The 18639-nt window shown below is 39.3% G+C and overlaps 1 protein-coding gene across 1 annotated transcript; it reads right to left on the reverse strand.

Annotated features, from left to right (window-relative positions):
* Positions 1-10977: 10977 nt before the first annotated feature.
* On the reverse strand, positions 10978-13580 carry LOC125216019 (uncharacterized). Its single transcript, XM_048117621.2, has 2 exons — positions 12851-13580; positions 10978-11271 (listed from the first exon to the last, which is right to left on the reverse strand). Exons 1-2 carry the CDS (start codon positions 13313-13315, stop codon positions 11185-11187), a joined length of 552 nt encoding a protein of 183 aa, XP_047973578.2. The 5' UTR covers positions 13316-13580; the 3' UTR covers positions 10978-11184.
* Between the last annotated feature and the right edge of the window lie 5059 nt (positions 13581-18639).

An 18639-nucleotide genomic window follows, 5' to 3' on the forward strand; every position in this document is an offset into this window, starting at 1 on the left:
ATCATATTGATAAGGCTAATTTCATGCATTGGTTATGTAGTGAAAAACATCACATTTCTGCTGGATCTAACAAGTTTTGTTAAGCCAGGTGTGTGTGTAGCGCTAGATCCAAGAGATGCTGGAGGAGGATATCTAGCGAGGAGCAGGAACGGAATCACGAGGAAAAGCTAGAGGAAGGAAGCCAAAAGCTGAGGGCAATCAAGTCAATCAATACCTCGCTGGGCCCCACCTCGAAGCTTATAAATAAAGGAGTGCGCAACAAGAATGGCAGATCGGTCACACTCCACACACAGTCACGCTCTTAGCTCACACACACTAGGGAAATGGGGAATTGGGGGAGGTTTTCGTTTTCGTGAATTACGTATCAGTGCACCACCGTCCCTTGAGGGCGAAGAAACAATTGTTCTCTTAATTTCTGTTTACTACTCTGTTCCGTCTCGAACTTCACTTTTGGAAGTCGAGCTTGCTGTTTTTGTTGCTGAATCAGTTTATCCGTTCTATTTACATTTGATTTACTTTGATGAAGTTAGATTTCGTGTTGATTATTATGATGCTTGCTATTTTGGTTTGTTTATTTGAGATGTTCTCTTGAATTTGTTGCTGAATATTTTAGGAGATTCGAGAATCGTGGTATTGAAGTTGTGTTCGGTTGGATTTTTGTTCTGATGCTTGGATCCGGAGTGGATTTAGCATCCGAAGTGTGGATCTGAACAGGGGAGGTGAAATTTGTGCATGAAATTATGGGAAATTTTGTTCTGCCTGGTTTGCTTCGTCTAGCAGTTTAATTTCCGTCGTTGTTTAGTTTTCTGTTAAGATTATGCCTCCGATCTACATCTGAGTTTGTTTTTCTTGATCTCTGCATTTATTTGTGTTCGTTGAAGAAGATGAAGTCATTTTCAGTTGATGCTTTAGTTAGTTAGGCTGCAGATTCGATTCTGTCCGTACTTACCTTTTTCAGAGTTTGGTCCCCACTTGTTTTAATCTCCTTGGTCTAGATATGTTCGTAGAAGTCCCAGATCTAGTAGTTGACTTGACTTAGTTCTTATGCAAAATTCATTTTCGCCTAGATCTAGCAGTTAGCATAGCGTACTTTATTTCCAAATTCACTTAGTTAAATTCCTCAACCCAAAATATGCGTGGCAGCAGCCAACCCAAAAATAGTTTCCAATTCTCTACGCATGTATTTTACGAGTCCATCTCTGTGGGATCGATCCCTACTTCCCTGTGCTAGTTTAGTATCTGTGGTTGAGGGTTTTGAAGGATTGCTTGCGTACCAACGACCAGACTTCCAGTCTTGTGAGTCTCTAGACCTTGTGATCTAGTTGATTTACTGGATCTAGGAAGTGTGTAATTAGAAATTGATAGGATACAGCAAGCAAGAAAATCAACTCTTCAAATGGCGCCGTTGCCGGGGATGGATGGCGTAGTTTGTTTATGTGTTTAGAGATTTGGTGTAAATAGTTTTAATCTTTTGAATTTCGCTTTTGGCAGTTTATGAGCAAGGGCTCAAGGTCAGGAATCTGGAGCAACCCATCTTGGTCAAGGAACGTGCAGTTGAAGTGGCAAGTTAAGGAATCAACATCCGCCATAACTACCAGATCGGGGTTGTCAACTGTAGATCCATTTCCGTTTGAATCAGGGAGTGAAGAAGAGTGGAATTCATCGGGGAAAGAGGATTCACGGTCGTCGTCAGAAACTGAGCATTCGGAAAGGGAGGAAGAGGAGTCTGTAATGGCAAACTTAGTGGACCTAGACCCAGAGATTGGTTCGCTAACTGCACATCTCGACGGAGAGCCAGCTCATGCCATAGTGTCAAATCAACGTCAGCGGTCTATTGAGATCAAGACGAATGTGCTGGGCGTTTTACCTACATTCTCTGGACGGAGGAATGAGTGTCCTTATGAGTTTTTGAACGAGTTTAGTAAGCTATGTAGCATCCAGAAAAGGCCTAACGAAACTACCGAGGAGGACTATCGCCTGCGAGCGATTCCATTTGCATTGAAAGGAGAGGCAAACACTTGGTTATTGGAGTTCCTGGACTATTTCTTTCCGTCCAATAAGACAAACGCTTTGAAAAAAGAAATTCAAGAGTGTAAGCAGGACTACGATGAATCTTTAAGCCAATATTGGTCTCGGTTTAAAGGCCTGCTTGACGCTTGCCCAAATCACAGGATGACGGAGGCTGAAACATTTTATCTATTCTACGAAGGGGCAAATCCTGAGTCCAAGGACTTAATGAATTCCTCGAGCGGGGGGAATTTCACCAAGAATAAGGCAAGCGAGGCACGCGAGATTCTGGGAAGATTAATCGACGCGAAGAAGGCGTATGACTGCCCGCGTGCTATCATGAGGAGAAGCTCCGCGAACACAGTTAAGGAACGAGAAGGAGAAGAGGTTAGAGACAGAATAGATCGACTGGAGAAGGCACTGCTAAATGCCATTGAAAAGAAAAATACCCCTGGGTCGACTGATAAGGAAAAAAACCCAGGTCAAGAGGAACATCAGCTTCAATTTTACAATAATCCCTCACTCGATGGAGATTTCCAAGCTCAAGTGAATGCAATGGGGAATTGGAATCAAAGTAATCAAAATACCAACTGGAACCAGTGGAAGATTAAGGAGGCACCATGGAGGGACAATCCTTGTTTCAGATGGGCTGAAGGGAACCAACAACCACAGTCACAACACCCAGGTCCAGCGGAGAACCAGCAGACATGGCCCAGCCGGAATCAGGAAGGACCACAGCATAATTCTAACTGGGCAGGGAAGCAGCAAGAGGGGTTGAACAACTGGAATTTCCGTAACCAAGGGGATCAGCATAACTGGAACAACAGGAACCAGAGCAACCAAGGGAATTCTTATGTGCCACCGCATCAGAGGAACAATTCAGGAAACAATCAAAATTTCCAACAGAGTCACCCAGGTCCAGCAACCCAGTACAACAATAATCAAGGAGGTCAGGGAAATTTTCGCCAGAACCAGGTGGTTGGAACCAATCAAAATCAAGGATTTAATCCCAGTTCAATTCAAGGTTTCCGACCACAGCGGAATCTTGATGACATGGTGCATGACCTGGTAAATTTCCAACAACACATGCAGAATAACATGCAGGCTAACAATGACGTGGTGCACAAAATTCAAGATGCCCAGCAGGAGCAGAAGTCTGCCATGGACATGTTGGCAAAGCAGATGTCCCAGTTGGCCACGTCGCTGAACGAAATGCGGGGAAATGAAGGGAAATTGCCTGCCACTGTCAAACCACCAGACCGAGCAAATATTAGTCAAATTACCTTGAGATCGGGGAAAGGCTATGAAGGACCGAAGCAAGTGATAAACGAGGAGACACCCTCACAGATGAACGGAGAAAAGGGGAATCAGAAGTCTCGAGGAGATGATCCTGGACTCAGAGAAATTCCTATACAGGATGACCTCCAGGAGGGAGATTTAAGGGGATCTATGCCTCGACTAAGTGACCCATTTTTCCTTGATCCAGAACCTGAGTTGGAACTTAAAGAGGGAAGCAGGGAGACAGGTGCAGCCCCAGCAGGGAGTTCCACGAATGCAGTAAAGCGACCCAAACCATTCCCATATCGAGGAGAAGCCAAGAAAAAGAAAGATGATACTGAGGACCTTGTGGAAATATTTAGTAAGCTGGAGATTAACCTACCCTTTTTGCAGGCTCTGAAAATACCCACCTTCAGCAAGTTCATCAAGGAATTCATAGCAGGAAAAACCAAACCTGATGGGAAGATTGTTATAGGAGAAAATGTATCCGCCGTGATACAAAAGAGGAGGATGCCGTCAAAGTGTACAGATCCAGGTATGTTCACTCTTCCTATTTCTATAGGTGATATTAAAATTGAGCATGCCATGTGTGATCTAGGTGCTTCGATAAATGTCCTACCGCTGTCAATATATAAAAAATTGGTGGGAGTCAGTTTGGTTGATACTAAAGTAGTGATTCAGTTGGCCGATAGAACATGCATCTCTCCTGAGGGAGTATTGGAAAATGTTATAGTTAGAGTGCATGATTTCCTATACCCAGCTGATTTTCATGTGATAAAAATGAGGGGAAATGAATCTACTGAGTCTAGTGGGGTGTTACTGGGGAGACCTTTCCTTCGCACCGCGAAGACTGTTATTGATGTGTTTGATGGAACCATATGCCTGGACTATCATGGGGAGAAATACACCTTCAACATTGAAGAAGCTATGAAAAAACCGCTTGATGTTGAAAACTTGCATGTTGTAGATGTAATTAACCCCCTAGTCCAAGAATATCTTGAGACTGAACTAATGCAGGAACAGTTTGACAATTCGGAGCTGAGCCAGACTGTAGAAAAGGAGGTGACAGGATGGTGTGAAACTTTTTTCACACAGGACTTGACAGATGATCAGATCAATGAAGCGATCATGGCATTCTGCCACCAGCCACTATCATTCCAATCAGCCAGATCTGTTCAGGAGAAGAGCCCAGACGAGGGAGCGAATCTAGAGGAAATGGCGCCAAGAAGTAAGGCGGAGAACCCTTTACCTCAGGAAGCCATCACACCGAAGAAGGAGTTGAAAACTTTGCCTGAAAATTTAAAGTATGCATACCTGGAGGAAGGAGAAACTTGTCCAGTGATAATTAACAGCCGCTTGACTGAAGACCAAGAGAGTGCGCTGCTGGAAGTAATAAGGAGGAACAAGAAGGCCATAGGGTGGACACTTTCTGACCTAGTTGGAATTAGCCCTGATCTTTGCATGCACCACATCAGACTAGAGGAAGGGGCAAAGGCTCGGCGTGATCCACAAAGGAAACTGAATCCAAACATGAGGGAGGAAGTGCTCAAGGAAGTTCTGAAACTACTGTCCCTTGGAATCATATACTCTATTCCAGATAGCGAGTGGGTCAGTCCGGTTCACATGGTACCGAAGAAATCTGGAATACAAGTGGTGAAGAATGACAAGAACGAGTTGGTGCCTACTCGACTGGTCACTGGATGGAGGATGTGCATCGACTATAGGAAACTAAATGAAGCCACCAAAAAGGATCATTTTCCTTTACCATTCATTGACCAGATGCTAGAGAGGCTGGCTGGCAAACAGTATTTCTGTTTCCTCGACGGATATAGCGGTTATTTCCAGATTTTCGTGAACCCAGAGGACCAGGAAAAGACCACATTTACATGCCCTTTTGGAACTTATGCCTACCGAAGGATGCCATTTGGTCTATGTAATGCACCAGGGACATTCCAACGTTGTATGATGAGTATTTTTTCGGATCTACTAGAGGTGTGCATCGAGATATTCATGGATGATTTCACTGTATATGGAGGCTCATTTGACACTTGTTTAGCCAGCCTTGACCTAGTGCTGCAAAGATGTCAAGAGAAACATCTAGTCCTGAATTTTGAAAAATGTCACTTCATGGTAACTGAGGGGATTGTTTTAGGTCATGTGGTCTCTGAAAGAGGAATACAAGTGGACAAGGCAAAGGTGGAAGTGATTGCAAAGCTACCTTACCCTACAAATCAAAAGGAAGTTAGAGGATTCCTCGGTCACGCAGGGTTTTATCGAAGGTTTATCAAGGACTTTGCAAAAATTGCGCAACCACTCACTCATTTGCTGCACAACGATGTGGAGTTCGAGTTTGATGAGGGATGCAAGAGGGCATTTCAATTGCTCAAGGAGAGACTAGTGTCCGCACCAATTATCAGGGCACCGGACTGGAATCACCCTTTTGAGATAATGTGCGACGCGAGCGATTTCGCTGTGGGAGCCGTCCTAGGGCAGAAGATAGATGGGAAAAACTACGTAATTTTCTATGCGTCCAAGACACTAAATCAAGCTCAGAAGAATTACGATACTACGGAGAAGGAAATGTTGGCTGTCGTCTACTCGTTCGAAAAATTCCGCCCTTATCTTCTTGGGTCAAAGGAGTTTGATTGGGAAGTAAGAGACAAAAGAGGAACAGAGAATCGAGTGGCTGACCACTTGAGTAGAATTCATCAAGGAGATACGGACGAGGCTATTCCCGATGTTTTTCCCGAAGAGCATTTGTACTATATGGACGAACCACCTAGACCGATAAGCTGGGAATCTGTCTTAGTTTTAACCGGTCCAGGAGAATCTGATCGAGGAAAGCGCGTACGTAACGCAGAACCATGGTACGCAGACCTGGCAAATTACTTGGTCACGGGAGAGGTGCCAAGTTCAGAGGAAGCCTCCCGGGCCCAGAAGATGAAGCTTAAAAGCGAAGCCAAATATTACTTCTGGGATGATCCTTATCTTTGGAAGATGTGTGCAGATCAGATAATTCGACGTTGCATTCCTGAATGGGAACAAAGAGATGTACTCCATCATTGTCACTCCTTGGCGTGTGGAGGGCATTTCGGACCAAGGAGAACCGCAAGGAAAGTTTTAGACAGTGGATTCTACTGGCCTACATTGAACAAGGATGCCTTTGAATACTGTCAATGCTGCGAAAGATGTCAACAGACAGGGGGAATCTCGAGGCGAGATGAGATGCCCCAAGTGCCCATAGTGATGTGCGACCGCCCAGAGGTTTTCAGCGTAGACTACTTCTTCAACAAGGGCTTGTTGCAAACTCAAGGCAACAAGACTTACTTCTATTCGCTGGGAGATAAAGCGAAGGCGGAGCCGGAGGAAGCTGAGGAGGCCATGCCAAGTGAAGAGGTGGAAGAGCTTAGGAAGGAGGTGCAGGACATGAAAAAGGAAATGCAACTGATGAAAAAGGAGATGATGAAGGAACTCGGGGGAATACGGAAGGAACTCAATGGGAGTCGGGAAGAAGTAAAAGTTCTGAGCAGCAACGTAGCAGATTTGGCCACGAAATGTGCCAAACAAAGTGAAAGAGTGGCGGAAGCTGTGGAGATATCTACGCGGATGTTGAAATGGCTGCATCAGACGCTTCCCTTGACCCAGTCGAAGTCGACTCCTGGGTCAAGTGGCGAGGCACAGAAGATCATCCACAGCAGTCCCTCGATCAAGACATTCCAGCAGTTGACCACCCCGACTATTCCCGAGAAAGTTCCAAATCCACCGAGGACGAAAATGCTAATGAGGAAACCAGGACTCGATCAAGCTGCAGAAGGAAAGGAAGAGCTGGAGCAACCAGCGAAGAAGAAAGTGAAAACAAACCGCCCCAGTGTTCCACCACCGTCTGGCTCTCGCGGGAGCCAGCCCCAGAAATGAGCAATTTCCCCAGACCAAGTAAATTTTAGTTTTTGTGTTTCTTTTTCTGTGTTTTATTTCCATGCGTTGCTGTGTTTTATGCTATCTTCTCCCACTTAGCCCAATGCTTGGTCTAAGTGTGAGAAGTTCTATGTTTTCTGTTGGTTTATTCTTCTCCCACTTAGCCCGTTGCTCGGTCTAAGTGTGAGAAGTGAAATTGTTGTTTAATTCTGCATTGAATTCTCTGTTTTCCCCCCTTCACGACGATGGCTTGAGGACAAGCTTGAGTGAAGTGGGAGGGGGAGAGGAATCAATGCAGTGTTATTATGCTTTGAGGAGTTGTAGGTCTAGGATTGTATCGCATGAACTAGTGGATATAATACGGCAGATTCCCTTAGGGAGAGTAATTGAAAATAGGAGGTATTCCAACTTAGAAGCCTGATTCTTTAGTAAGCCGAACCAATCTGAATGAAGCAAGAACGATAGTAAATGCCTTTACTTGCCTAGTTGTGAAGCCCTACTCTAGAGGTGAGTTATAAGCCTGTGATAACACTTAGAGCTAACACATGTCAAAAGTCTGCCACTGAATGCTGAAGGAAAAGAGAAAAGAAAAAAATAATAAAAAAAAAGGGAAAGGAGAAAATATATAATCGCAAAAATTTGGAGGTATAAGCTGGACGAAGTCCAGAGGAGGAAATAAAAAGAGAGAAAAAAATCAAGGAGGTATAAGCTGGACGAAGTCCAGGAAATCAAGGAGGTATAAGCTGGACGAAGTCCAGGAAATCAAGGAGGTATAAGCTGGACGAAGTCCAGAAAGAAAAAAAAAAAAAAAAAAAAAAAGAAAAAAAGGGGGATAGTGACGGAGGATAGAAGGAGGAATTCTCATAACCCGAGGTTTCAGTGGTTTGGCAATAACTTAAGAGAGAATCGGTCCTAACATCCCTGGTAAGGAATGAGCGATCGAGTGAATCTAACAATTGGGGAAGTAACAGGCTATCTTGACGAGCTGACAGGTTGGCTAGGTAGAGGGGAGAAAAGGGCCTATTTGGAGGAGTGCAGCCTGTTGGATTGATCTTAATCTTGTGGGGACGGTTGCCTAAAAGTTGAAACCAGTTCATGCATATGTGTTTATATGTTTTCATCCTATGTGATTATGTACTCTTTGTTTTAGTGTCTAGCTTTGCCTCAGTTGTGTCTAGGTGTAGGAGTTTTGTCTAGAGTCTGTAGAGTCGGTCAAGGGGATAACCATGCTTGAAATTCGCCTTATTCTTCTTTTCTTCTTGTCTTTATACTTGAGGACAAGTATGGTTTAAGTGTGAGCAGTTTGATAAGGCTAATTTCATGCATTGGTTATGTAGTGAAAAACATCACATTTCTGCTGGATCTAACAAGTTTTGTTAAGCCAGGTGTGTGTGTAGCGCTAGATCCAAGAGATGCTGGAGGAGGATATCTAGCGAGGAGCAGGAACGGAATCACGAGGAAAAGCTAGAGGAAGGAAGCCAAAAGCTGAGGGCAATCAAGTCAATCAATACCTCGCTGGGCCCCACCTCGAAGCTTATAAATAAAGGAGTGCGCAACAAGAATGGCAGATCGGTCACACTCCACACACAGTCACGCTCTTAGCTCACACACACTAGGGAAATGGGGAATTGGGGGAGGTTTTCGTTTTCGTGAATTACGTATCAGTGCACCACCGTCCCTTGAGGGCGAAGAAACAATTGTTCTCTTAATTTCTGTTTACTACTCTGTTCCGTCTCGAACTTCACTTTTGGAAGTCGAGCTTGCTGTTTTTGTTGCTGAATCAGTTTATCCGTTCTATTTACATTTGATTTACTTTGATGAAGTTAGATTTCGTGTTGATTATTATGATGCTTGCTATTTTGGTTTGTTTATTTGAGATGTTCTCTTGAATTTGTTGCTGAATATTTTAGGAGATTCGAGAATCGTGGTATTGAAGTTGTGTTCGGTTGGATTTTTGTTCTGATGCTTGGATCCGGAGTGGATTTAGCATCCGAAGTGTGGATCTGAACAGGGGAGGTGAAATTTGTGCATGAAATTATGGGAAATTTTGTTCTGCCTGGTTTGCTTCGTCTAGCAGTTTAATTTCCGTCGTTGTTTAGTTTTCTGTTAAGATTATGCCTCCGATCTACATCTGAGTTTGTTTTTCTTGATCTCTGCATTTATTTGTGTTCGTTGAAGAAGATGAAGTCATTTTCAGTTGATGCTTTAGTTAGTTAGGCTGCAGATTCGATTCTGTCCGTACTTACCTTTTTCAGAGTTTGGTCCCCACTTGTTTTAATCTCCTTGGTCTAGATATGTTCGTAGAAGTCCCAGATCTAGTAGTTGACTTGACTTAGTTCTTATGCAAAATTCATTTTCGCCTAGATCTAGCAGTTAGCATAGCGTACTTTATTTCCAAATTCACTTAGTTAAATTCCTCAACCCAAAATATGCGTGGCAGCAGCCAACCCAAAAATAGTTTCCAATTCTCTACGCATGTATTTTACGAGTCCATCTCTGTGGGATCGATCCCTACTTCCCTGTGCTAGTTTAGTATCTGTGGTTGAGGGTTTTGAAGGTTTGCTTGCGTACCAACGACCAGACTTCCAGTCTTGTGAGTCTCTAGACCTTGTGATCTAGTTGATTTACTGGATCTAGGAAGTGTGTAATTAGAAATTGATAGGATACAGCAAGCAGAAAATCAACTCTTCACATATCAACTAGCATTATATCAATCAAAGCACCATGTTAGCAAAAGAGGAAACATGGGTATTGAAGTTGGGATTGATGAAAAGCAAAGGGTCTTCCATATCTCTATTATGTGATGTTATAGGAATGGCAAGTACTCAGAGATCTGAACCAAAAGTGCAGCCTCAGGCACAGACAGTCACCACGAGGTCCACGACCAGGTTATTTCATTTCTTCTACTTTATGGTTTTGGTCTTAGTTAGTTGCGAATCTTTAGTTTTGTCTATTATTTCAAATGCTTGTGTTTGGTCCTGAATTCTTCAATAGGTGTGAGATTATTATAAGCTAGTAGGTAGTATTTTTCTTCCAAGGAAGAAAACAATTTTCTTACTTGTGCTCAAATTGTCTTATGTAAAATTAACAGATTTTGGAAGGCATCATTCAAAGTAGATATCAGCAAGACTCATGAGTTGACTCCAGTTTAAAGGTGAGGAAAACTGTGTTGCGTTTTCGTCTTATGTTTTTGTTAGTTGAGTCCAGTTCAAAGGTGATTTGCAAATATTAAACCTGTAGATTCTGGTTGTGCTTCAAGGCTTGTGAATGAGCCATCTAGAAATAAAATTTGAATTTCAAAACTAAGTAGAGCGCTCCTAGCTTTGGCACTCTGTGCTCGACTTTGGCACTCGGGTGATTTCTCTTCCTTTTTTAGACTCTGATTATTGGCTCCTAAATCTTTTCTTTTCCCTTTTTTGTGTATTATGCAGTCAACAAACTATTGAGCAGTGCAGCAGTTCAAGGTAGCAGTGAATAAAACTGTTTGATTATGTGTTTTGCAACAAAATCATTTCTCCTTATATTTTTTTTTATCTCTATGAGTATTTTTTTAAAACTATAAGTGTAGTCTTTATACTACTATGTTATAAGGAGGTGATTAGTACTAATTAGATAGTGCAAATATTTTCTATCTCTCGTATATTTCTTCACTTTTCCAATTTAGCATTCAAGATGCATTATTTGCTCTGATTTAATTGGACTCAACCAAATTCAACCAAAGCCATATGAGGAGTTTATGTTTATTTGTTAATTGGAATCACAAAACATTAATAAATGTGAAAATTAAAAGGATAATGGATAATGAAGAAATGATAATAAAATGACTGGAGTAGTGAATACAAGAAAGAATCCAAATCAATGTATAAAATCAAAGGTACATCCAAAATCTCTACAAGCAACTAAATGTGAACAAATATATAAAATAGCATAATACATAAATGTGGGCTGAAATTCAAGCATAGGAAAAGGCCCAAGTAGAGTAATCTAAGCCCAGACCAAAAACATCAAAGCCCAGCCCAAAATAGCGCTGCCACTGACCATCTGCGCCACACCCACTGGATTTGCTCCACTCTGTCATGTCAATTTCCAATTTCATTATCAATCCACCAAATTATGTTAACATTCATTATGATTGGAAATAATTATCATCTGCTTTTGTAGAGTGCTACTACAAACATAATTTCACTCTTGCATGTCCGAACCATGTTTTTACCAATTTATAACATACAGGTCACTTTAATCGGGCACGGGTTTTAAGAATTATAATGAAAAGTGGGTTGAAAAAGTTAGTGGAATATGAGTCCTACCTTTATATATTAGTTTTTATAATAAAATGTGAGTAGGAATGAGTTAGTGGAATGTGGGGTCCACTACCAAAAATGGTAAAAAATGAAGTAGGACAAATCATGTGGGACGGACTAAAATGGAAAACTGAGACAAATTATCTGGAAATGAGGAGTAAAAACTAGGCATTAAAATACATCATATTTTCAGTTTTAAAATAACTATGATGAGTAATTGGACTCCTAGCCTTTTTTTAATTTTTGTCATAAATAAAATGCAGATTTTAGCAAAGTGGACTACATTAATCCATCAGATATTTGATTAAGTGGGACTTAAGGCATTGTTTTTAACGTTAATGAGTTTTTGAAATAAAATAAGTGAAAATATTTTATTAAAAACGTTGAAATTGAAGGCAAAATCATACTACTATTAATCAAATTCATTAATTCTCGAGAGTTGTGTTCTTGTAATTAGCGTGGTCTTGAGCGCACCCAATCCCGACTCCCTATAACATTGGCGTGGTCGCGTGGAGCGCATTGACCAATGTTGTTACGTGTTAAAATTATAGAGTAATTAAAATTAAAAAATTGTCAAATTTATTTTAGTCAAGTAGTAGTACTACTAGGTATTTTACTAAATCAGTAGAAGAGTAATGAATTTTGAATTTATTTAGAACATTTTTTACAAATCATACTACTACTGACATGAATATATTCACTCCGTTCTAAATAATTCGTCTCATTTTGATCGGCCACGAATTTTAAGAAATATAATGAAAAGTGAGTTGAAAAAGTTAGTCGAATGTGAATCTTATTTTTATATATTAATTTTATAATGAAATATGATAGAAATGAGATAGTGAAATATGTGGTTCACTATAAAAAATGATAAAAAAAATTAAATGGGACAAACTATATGAGATAAATTGAAATAAAAAAAATGGGATAAATTATCTGAATGGAAGGAGTAAATTCACCCGACGTGGTTGTGCCGTATAATACTTGAAAATCATTATAATACTACTCTAATTCAAGCTAAATATGATTTGAAATACTATTATATTGGATATTCAAATGTTAAGATTATAATTTCCCTCGACTCTCTACGCAACAGACATTTTAATGATTTACTAATAAACAATGTATTAGATCATATGGTATACTAAAACTTAAAATATACAGGTAATTAGTTTCTAGTTTTTAAAAATTAATCACATTTTTTGTTTTTAAGAAAAAAGATATATGTATTCATTTTTAAGTTTACACTAAAATCAAATTTTACCTGACATTTAAAAAAATATAGTTTGAGTTTAATATAAATGATCGTACATAGATTGATTTGTAACATAAAAAAAAGCGAAACGCACCTGATCTGTGGCGGACGGAGCAGGAGAGAGGCCGGGGAGACTGGGGCCCGGAGCTCCGGTCGGCGGCGACGGAGGGCTCGACAGCAGCGGCGATGGAGCCGGAGATGTCGGCTTCGACGGAGCCGCAGCCAGAACCAAAGCTGGCGGGGAAGCAAGGGGAGCCGGCGTAGCTGCCGGCGGCGGAGTGGTGGTGGCCGGAGGCGGCGTCGCGGTGGGAGGAGTGGGAGTTGGGGGAGCAGGAGTGGTCGGAGTGGGCGGAGCAGGAGAATTCGTCGGAGATTGGCCGTTGACGGCGGCGGCGGCAATGCAGATCACGGCGGCGAACAATAGCAGGTTGGAAGCCATTTTGGAGGAAAATGCGCCTGCTAATGTGCGCAGTGGTGAGTGAAGGTTAAGAACTTGAGACGAGGAGGCTAGTGAAGGAGGGTGTGTATATATATTGGAGGTGAGTGTGCGCAAGCCCATTGAATTTATTCGATGATGATGAGGAAGAAAATGATGTCGAAGGGGAAGAAGGGGAGAGAAATAATACAATGAGGGATCGTGCTTCAGCTTCACCTACACATGATCAAGAGGGTCGTGTATACATACAGCTTAGGGATGGAGAGTAAGTGGTTAGCTAATTTTATACATTTTTTATAATTTTTTGAAGTTACTAAACCTATAGTGATTTGCAGTTTGATCCCTTCGAGAGTTGTGGCAAACGTATTACACGATTGTTTTCAGAATATAGTACTCCCACATGCGTTCTATCAAAGTAAACTTACTGACGAAGACGTTAAAACATATTGGCTGGAATTTCAGGTAATTGTATAAACCATTAGCATAAAGAATGGCTGAAAAGGTTCTAACTTTTTTCTTTTCTTTTTTATTATTTTACAGAACCATGCTAACACCGAGCAATATAATCAAGACCTCGTCAAAGTTGCTTTTGGTAAAAGATGCAGGGGCAAATATGGTGATCATATAAACAAATTGAAAGATAAGAAAAAAAAACCACCTTATTTCACTGAAGCTTTATGGGAGGCTTACTCTAATGCATGGAAGGATCCTAACCATGTCAAGGTTGCCAAGAAATGCTCAGAAAACCGCAAACAAGGGTATGAAAAGGCCCCGCCCACACATGCTAATGGATCTGTTTCATTTGAAGTGACCGTGGAAAGAATGGTAAATATTGCTTTTTTCTGATTTAACTTGTTTACAATTTGTAATTATTGTTAACTTTTTGAATATTCTTTGCAGACCAAAGAGAACAATGGGATATGTCCTGGATTTATAGAAGCCTATAAAAGAACTCACACGCTAAAAGGCAAAGATTCAGAAGAAGGAGTGTTGTGTTCGCAGCGCGCCATTGAAACAATGGTAGTTTCATATTCATATTAATTTACATACTAATTATTTGTCTACAACTTAAATGAAGAAAATGGAAACTGCCTTGCATCTATGGTACATGCTTCTATGGTTGATTCTATGCAATTTTTGAAAAACCAAGGCAGTTGTGAAGGGGGTTTACCATCTGTTGAAATCGTATTTGCTCAATCAACTTTGGTATTGGTTGTGATTCTTGACATATGCGAATCTGCACATACTTGATGATTTTGCATTTTGTTGTACCATAGCATCTACTCATGACATTGTAAGAGGCTGTCCCAAAATTTATAATATATTAACTGATTTGAGAACAAGAATATGCCTTTGGAAGTATTCAGCTAGAATATTTGGACTTGTTAATAGTTGGTAAGTTTATGATGCTATAGTCTAATGCTACTGCTTGGAATATGTTGAAGTTTATATTATCACGCTAGAGATTATATTTTGAAGATCTCAGCCCCATTGGCTTTCTAGTTTCATTGGCTTTCTAGTTTCCACCCCTTATTTTTTTTTATTGTCATTTCACTCTTACTTATGGAATGAAGATATACTCGATTATATTTGGTTGTTTTAGTTTTAGTTGGCTACCATTTTCTGCAACTTAGAAGCTTTCTTTCCCAGTAAAGCAAAGGAATAAAATTAGTAGCACACTCTATCCTATTAGTACTATATATAGGTGGCCATCAACCTACACAGTAAGCTTGTTGGTTTTGCACACAAATTTAATGGCTTTGATGAACTTTTGATGGCTGCCCTTTTCTGCAAGTTTGAAGCATTTCTTCCCCATAAAAAGAGAGGATCTTCTCTCTTTCACCTTATTTCATTTTCTTGTTCCTCTACTTTGTTTGCTAATTTAGAATACTTACTACTATGTCTTTGCTTGTTTAAAGGAGAGAGTTAGTGCGAGGGCAGCTGAATTACGGGCCAACGAGATAGAAGTTCCAGATTTAGATGTCATTTACTTTGAGCTGTTTGGGAAGCTAAACAAGAGAAAACAAATTTCTGGAGCCGGACAAGCAACAAGAATCTATTTCCCTAATGCTGGCAGTTCGTCCATTGGTGGCTCAGTTGGAATTAGCGCGGAAGAGGTCCAGCGACAAATACAAGCAATGCGAGAACAAGTCACTATCGAGGTGCGCGAGGACTTGGGGAAAAAATATGATGCGTCGCTCGAGGACTTGGAGAAAAAATATGCGGCGAAAGATGCTGAGAGAGAAAGGGAAAATGCGGCGAAACATGCCGAGTTAGTGAGACAAAATGAGGAGATGCGCTCGGATTTTGAGAGAAAAAATGAGACGGTGTTACAACAAATGATGAACCTTAGTGAACAAGTTAAGCAAATGAGAAGTGAAAAATAGGTTTAGTCTCATAAATTAAAGTGCAAGACACTATTATTACTTTTATGAAACTTGCTGAGTTTTTGTTACTTTTTATTTCATTTTATTATGTTTTATTTTATAAATTATCCAGGAAATAATTTGTAAAAAAAATAATATTAGTATTTATAATAAAATACTGATTGCTAGCACAAAAGTGCTAGCAAAAATTCCAAGCTCAAACCCACAAATTTGCTAGCACAATGATGGTCCGCAAATTTTCTAGCACAATGGAGGCACTCACAACTTTTCTAGCACAATAGAGTCACTCGCAAATTTGCGAGCACAATGTAGCAAGGCCGGACTTCGCCTTATTTCTAGCACAATGGTGCTCGCAAACGAACATGTGCTCGCAAAAGTCGTCACAAGTTTGCGACTAGCGGTATATCTAGCACACGAGGTGCTCGAAAAGTGCTAGCAAAATGAGCTGTTGCTAGCACAATTGTAAGCTGTTTGCGAGCATAATGGTGCTAGCAAATGAGCGCATTTTTTGTAGTGTTTGTTTGTTGTTATTTTCCAAAAATCGTCTATTGTGGGGGTAAACCCTACCATGATCTATATATCTTAGTTGACAATTTGGATTTGGCCATCTTGCTAGAAATCAACCAAAGCTAATAATAGCTTATGGCAACCTAGTATTGATGAGAGTGATGTACTATTATGGGTTGAATAAGTATGCATGATTGGCACTATACAAATCTTGAACTTTCATTCAACAAAGTGTGCTTAGTGTTTTCGGCTATATATCAATAATTTTATTATACTTAAATACTCCAAGGAGAGAATATAGTACTACTATATATCCAATTTTAGCAATATATACATCTTAGTATTTTGTTTGGGTTTTGAATACATGATGCTTTTCCTTAACAAAATCAAGAAGCCAAAGTCTTCCCAATCAACTAGCCAACTGAAAATTAAGTACTTGTATCATTGTAAGACCAAGTCAATGAAATGAACCCATTGTTTTGATTGTATTTTGGCATTGGCAGTCAAATTGCCATTTTATACATTCTTTCTTATTTTAATTTGGTGCCACTACCCCACTTGCTCATTCAATTGTTAATGTCAATATTCTAAATTCAAATACCGTCAACTAACAATTTATTAAAGATTTGTGGCTCTAAACCCTAATTAGAAAGATTTTTGTATGTAGAAAGGGCGAATTTGATTTGGTGAAAGTTTAAAATATCAAACAAGTTGCAATGTAGCATGGGGAGAAGGAAAGTCTACTTGTGATGTACCTACATCCCATGCTTGCCCAACATATAGATTAAAAATAAAGTCAAATATTTTTTTGGGGTTTTATTAAATGTCAAACAATTTGAAGGAAGATTAATGCATTTTGCGTAAAAAGCCAACGTTTTGAACTAGCTTTCATGTAAATGGGTTTGAACTTTGAACAATTTTTTAAAATCACTTTAACTTCAAAAATTCTCCACAAGCTTTGTTCCTTTTTAGGGCAATCCCTTCATTTATGGCGAATTATATTCCTCGTGGTTTTGGGTATTCAATTTTGACTTTGACAACCAAATTTTTATCCATTAAAATGATTAAATAAACTACAAAGTGTGTGTTTGATGTTACACAGGAATTATGTGGGTCCTAAATTTGCCATTTTAGCTAGTATGTGCTTGTTACTTCAAAAATTTGAACACTTATTTCAAAAGTTATAGTCCTCTATAATTTAATGAAACATATAAACTAACAAAGTTTCAAGGGGAAAAAAGTTATACTAGGAGTGCTTCTCAACTGAAAATCAATGATCTACCATAAAGGATTATACTTTTCAAATTCAAAACTATCGAATCAATCAACTACATAGGTAATACTTCCATTAATAACAGCATTAGGTTTTGACTACAAATTATGGTTTTAAGACAATTAAGACTCTTGCTCTATCCGCCCCAATACATATGAGATATTTCTTTTGAACACAGATTTTTAAAAGTGAAAAAGAAGTAGAGAAAAAGTACTACGAAAGAGGAGAAAGTAAGAAAGAGATAAAGTGTTGCTTTTTGCACTAAAAGAAAATATCTCACTTATAGTGGGACGATATAAAAAGGAATACGTCTCACTATGAGACGGAAGGAGTATAAACAGGGGCGGATCTATTCATTCCTTAGGAGGGGCATTTGCCTCACCTCATATTTTCTCCTCTATATAAATATTGTCTATCATATAATTTATTTCTTTTAATTTTTCAGTAAATAATCCTCTTCCAAGTTTTTAAATTTTCTTCGTAGATAATTATTTGCCCCGTCCTTACAAATTTCTGGCTCCGCCCATGAGTATAAACTAAAACTCAATTTTAAGTACTAATAAATTATACTACTCCGCTAGTACTCTCGGAAGGAAGACATATATCTTTTGAATATCTATTAGTAACTTTTACTACTAGTATTTTATCCAAGCATTTATAGCTTAGAACATATTCATACTGTTGCTAAAAGTTGACAATTTTTTATAGGACACGAGATTCAGCATAAACACACCTAAAATTAATACACTTGAGTCAAAATTTATTAGATTTGGGTCATTATAAGAGTATCCATCCGGACTGAGTTTAGCTAACCAATTTAAAAATAATAATAATATTTTATTCTTTAAGAAAATTTTAAACTTTAATTTTATTCTTTAAGTTCACATAAATCAAGTTTTGATCGTGTAGTCAAATTTAATTGTGTAACATTAGGTTTTAATCGTGTAAATCAATTTCATATTTTTATCGTGGCGTGTAAATTTAAATTATATTGTGTTATTAACATATTTGTGTCGTGTGTAGATCATGTTCGGATTTAAAAATAGTAGATTAGGGTTCGTGTTTTAGTTGAAATTTTTCTTGAAGGGACAGATATGGGTTAAAGCTTTATTAGTTTGATTATTATTCAATTGACCTGATTATTACCTAATTCACATGCTTTAACAGCCCTAATATTAGGCTAATATAATTGATAAGTTAACTCACCAAAGTGTAAATGACAATATTCTCATCTCGGTTAAAACTATAAACGGAATTGCATTACTATATTGTGAAATACA

Source organism: Salvia hispanica, chromosome 3 (assembly GCF_029641045.1).
Source record: "Salvia hispanica isolate PSC_SH4W2 chromosome 3, Shi_PSC_v1, whole genome shotgun sequence".
Lineage (NCBI taxonomy): Eukaryota > Viridiplantae > Streptophyta > Magnoliopsida > Lamiales > Lamiaceae > Salvia > Salvia hispanica.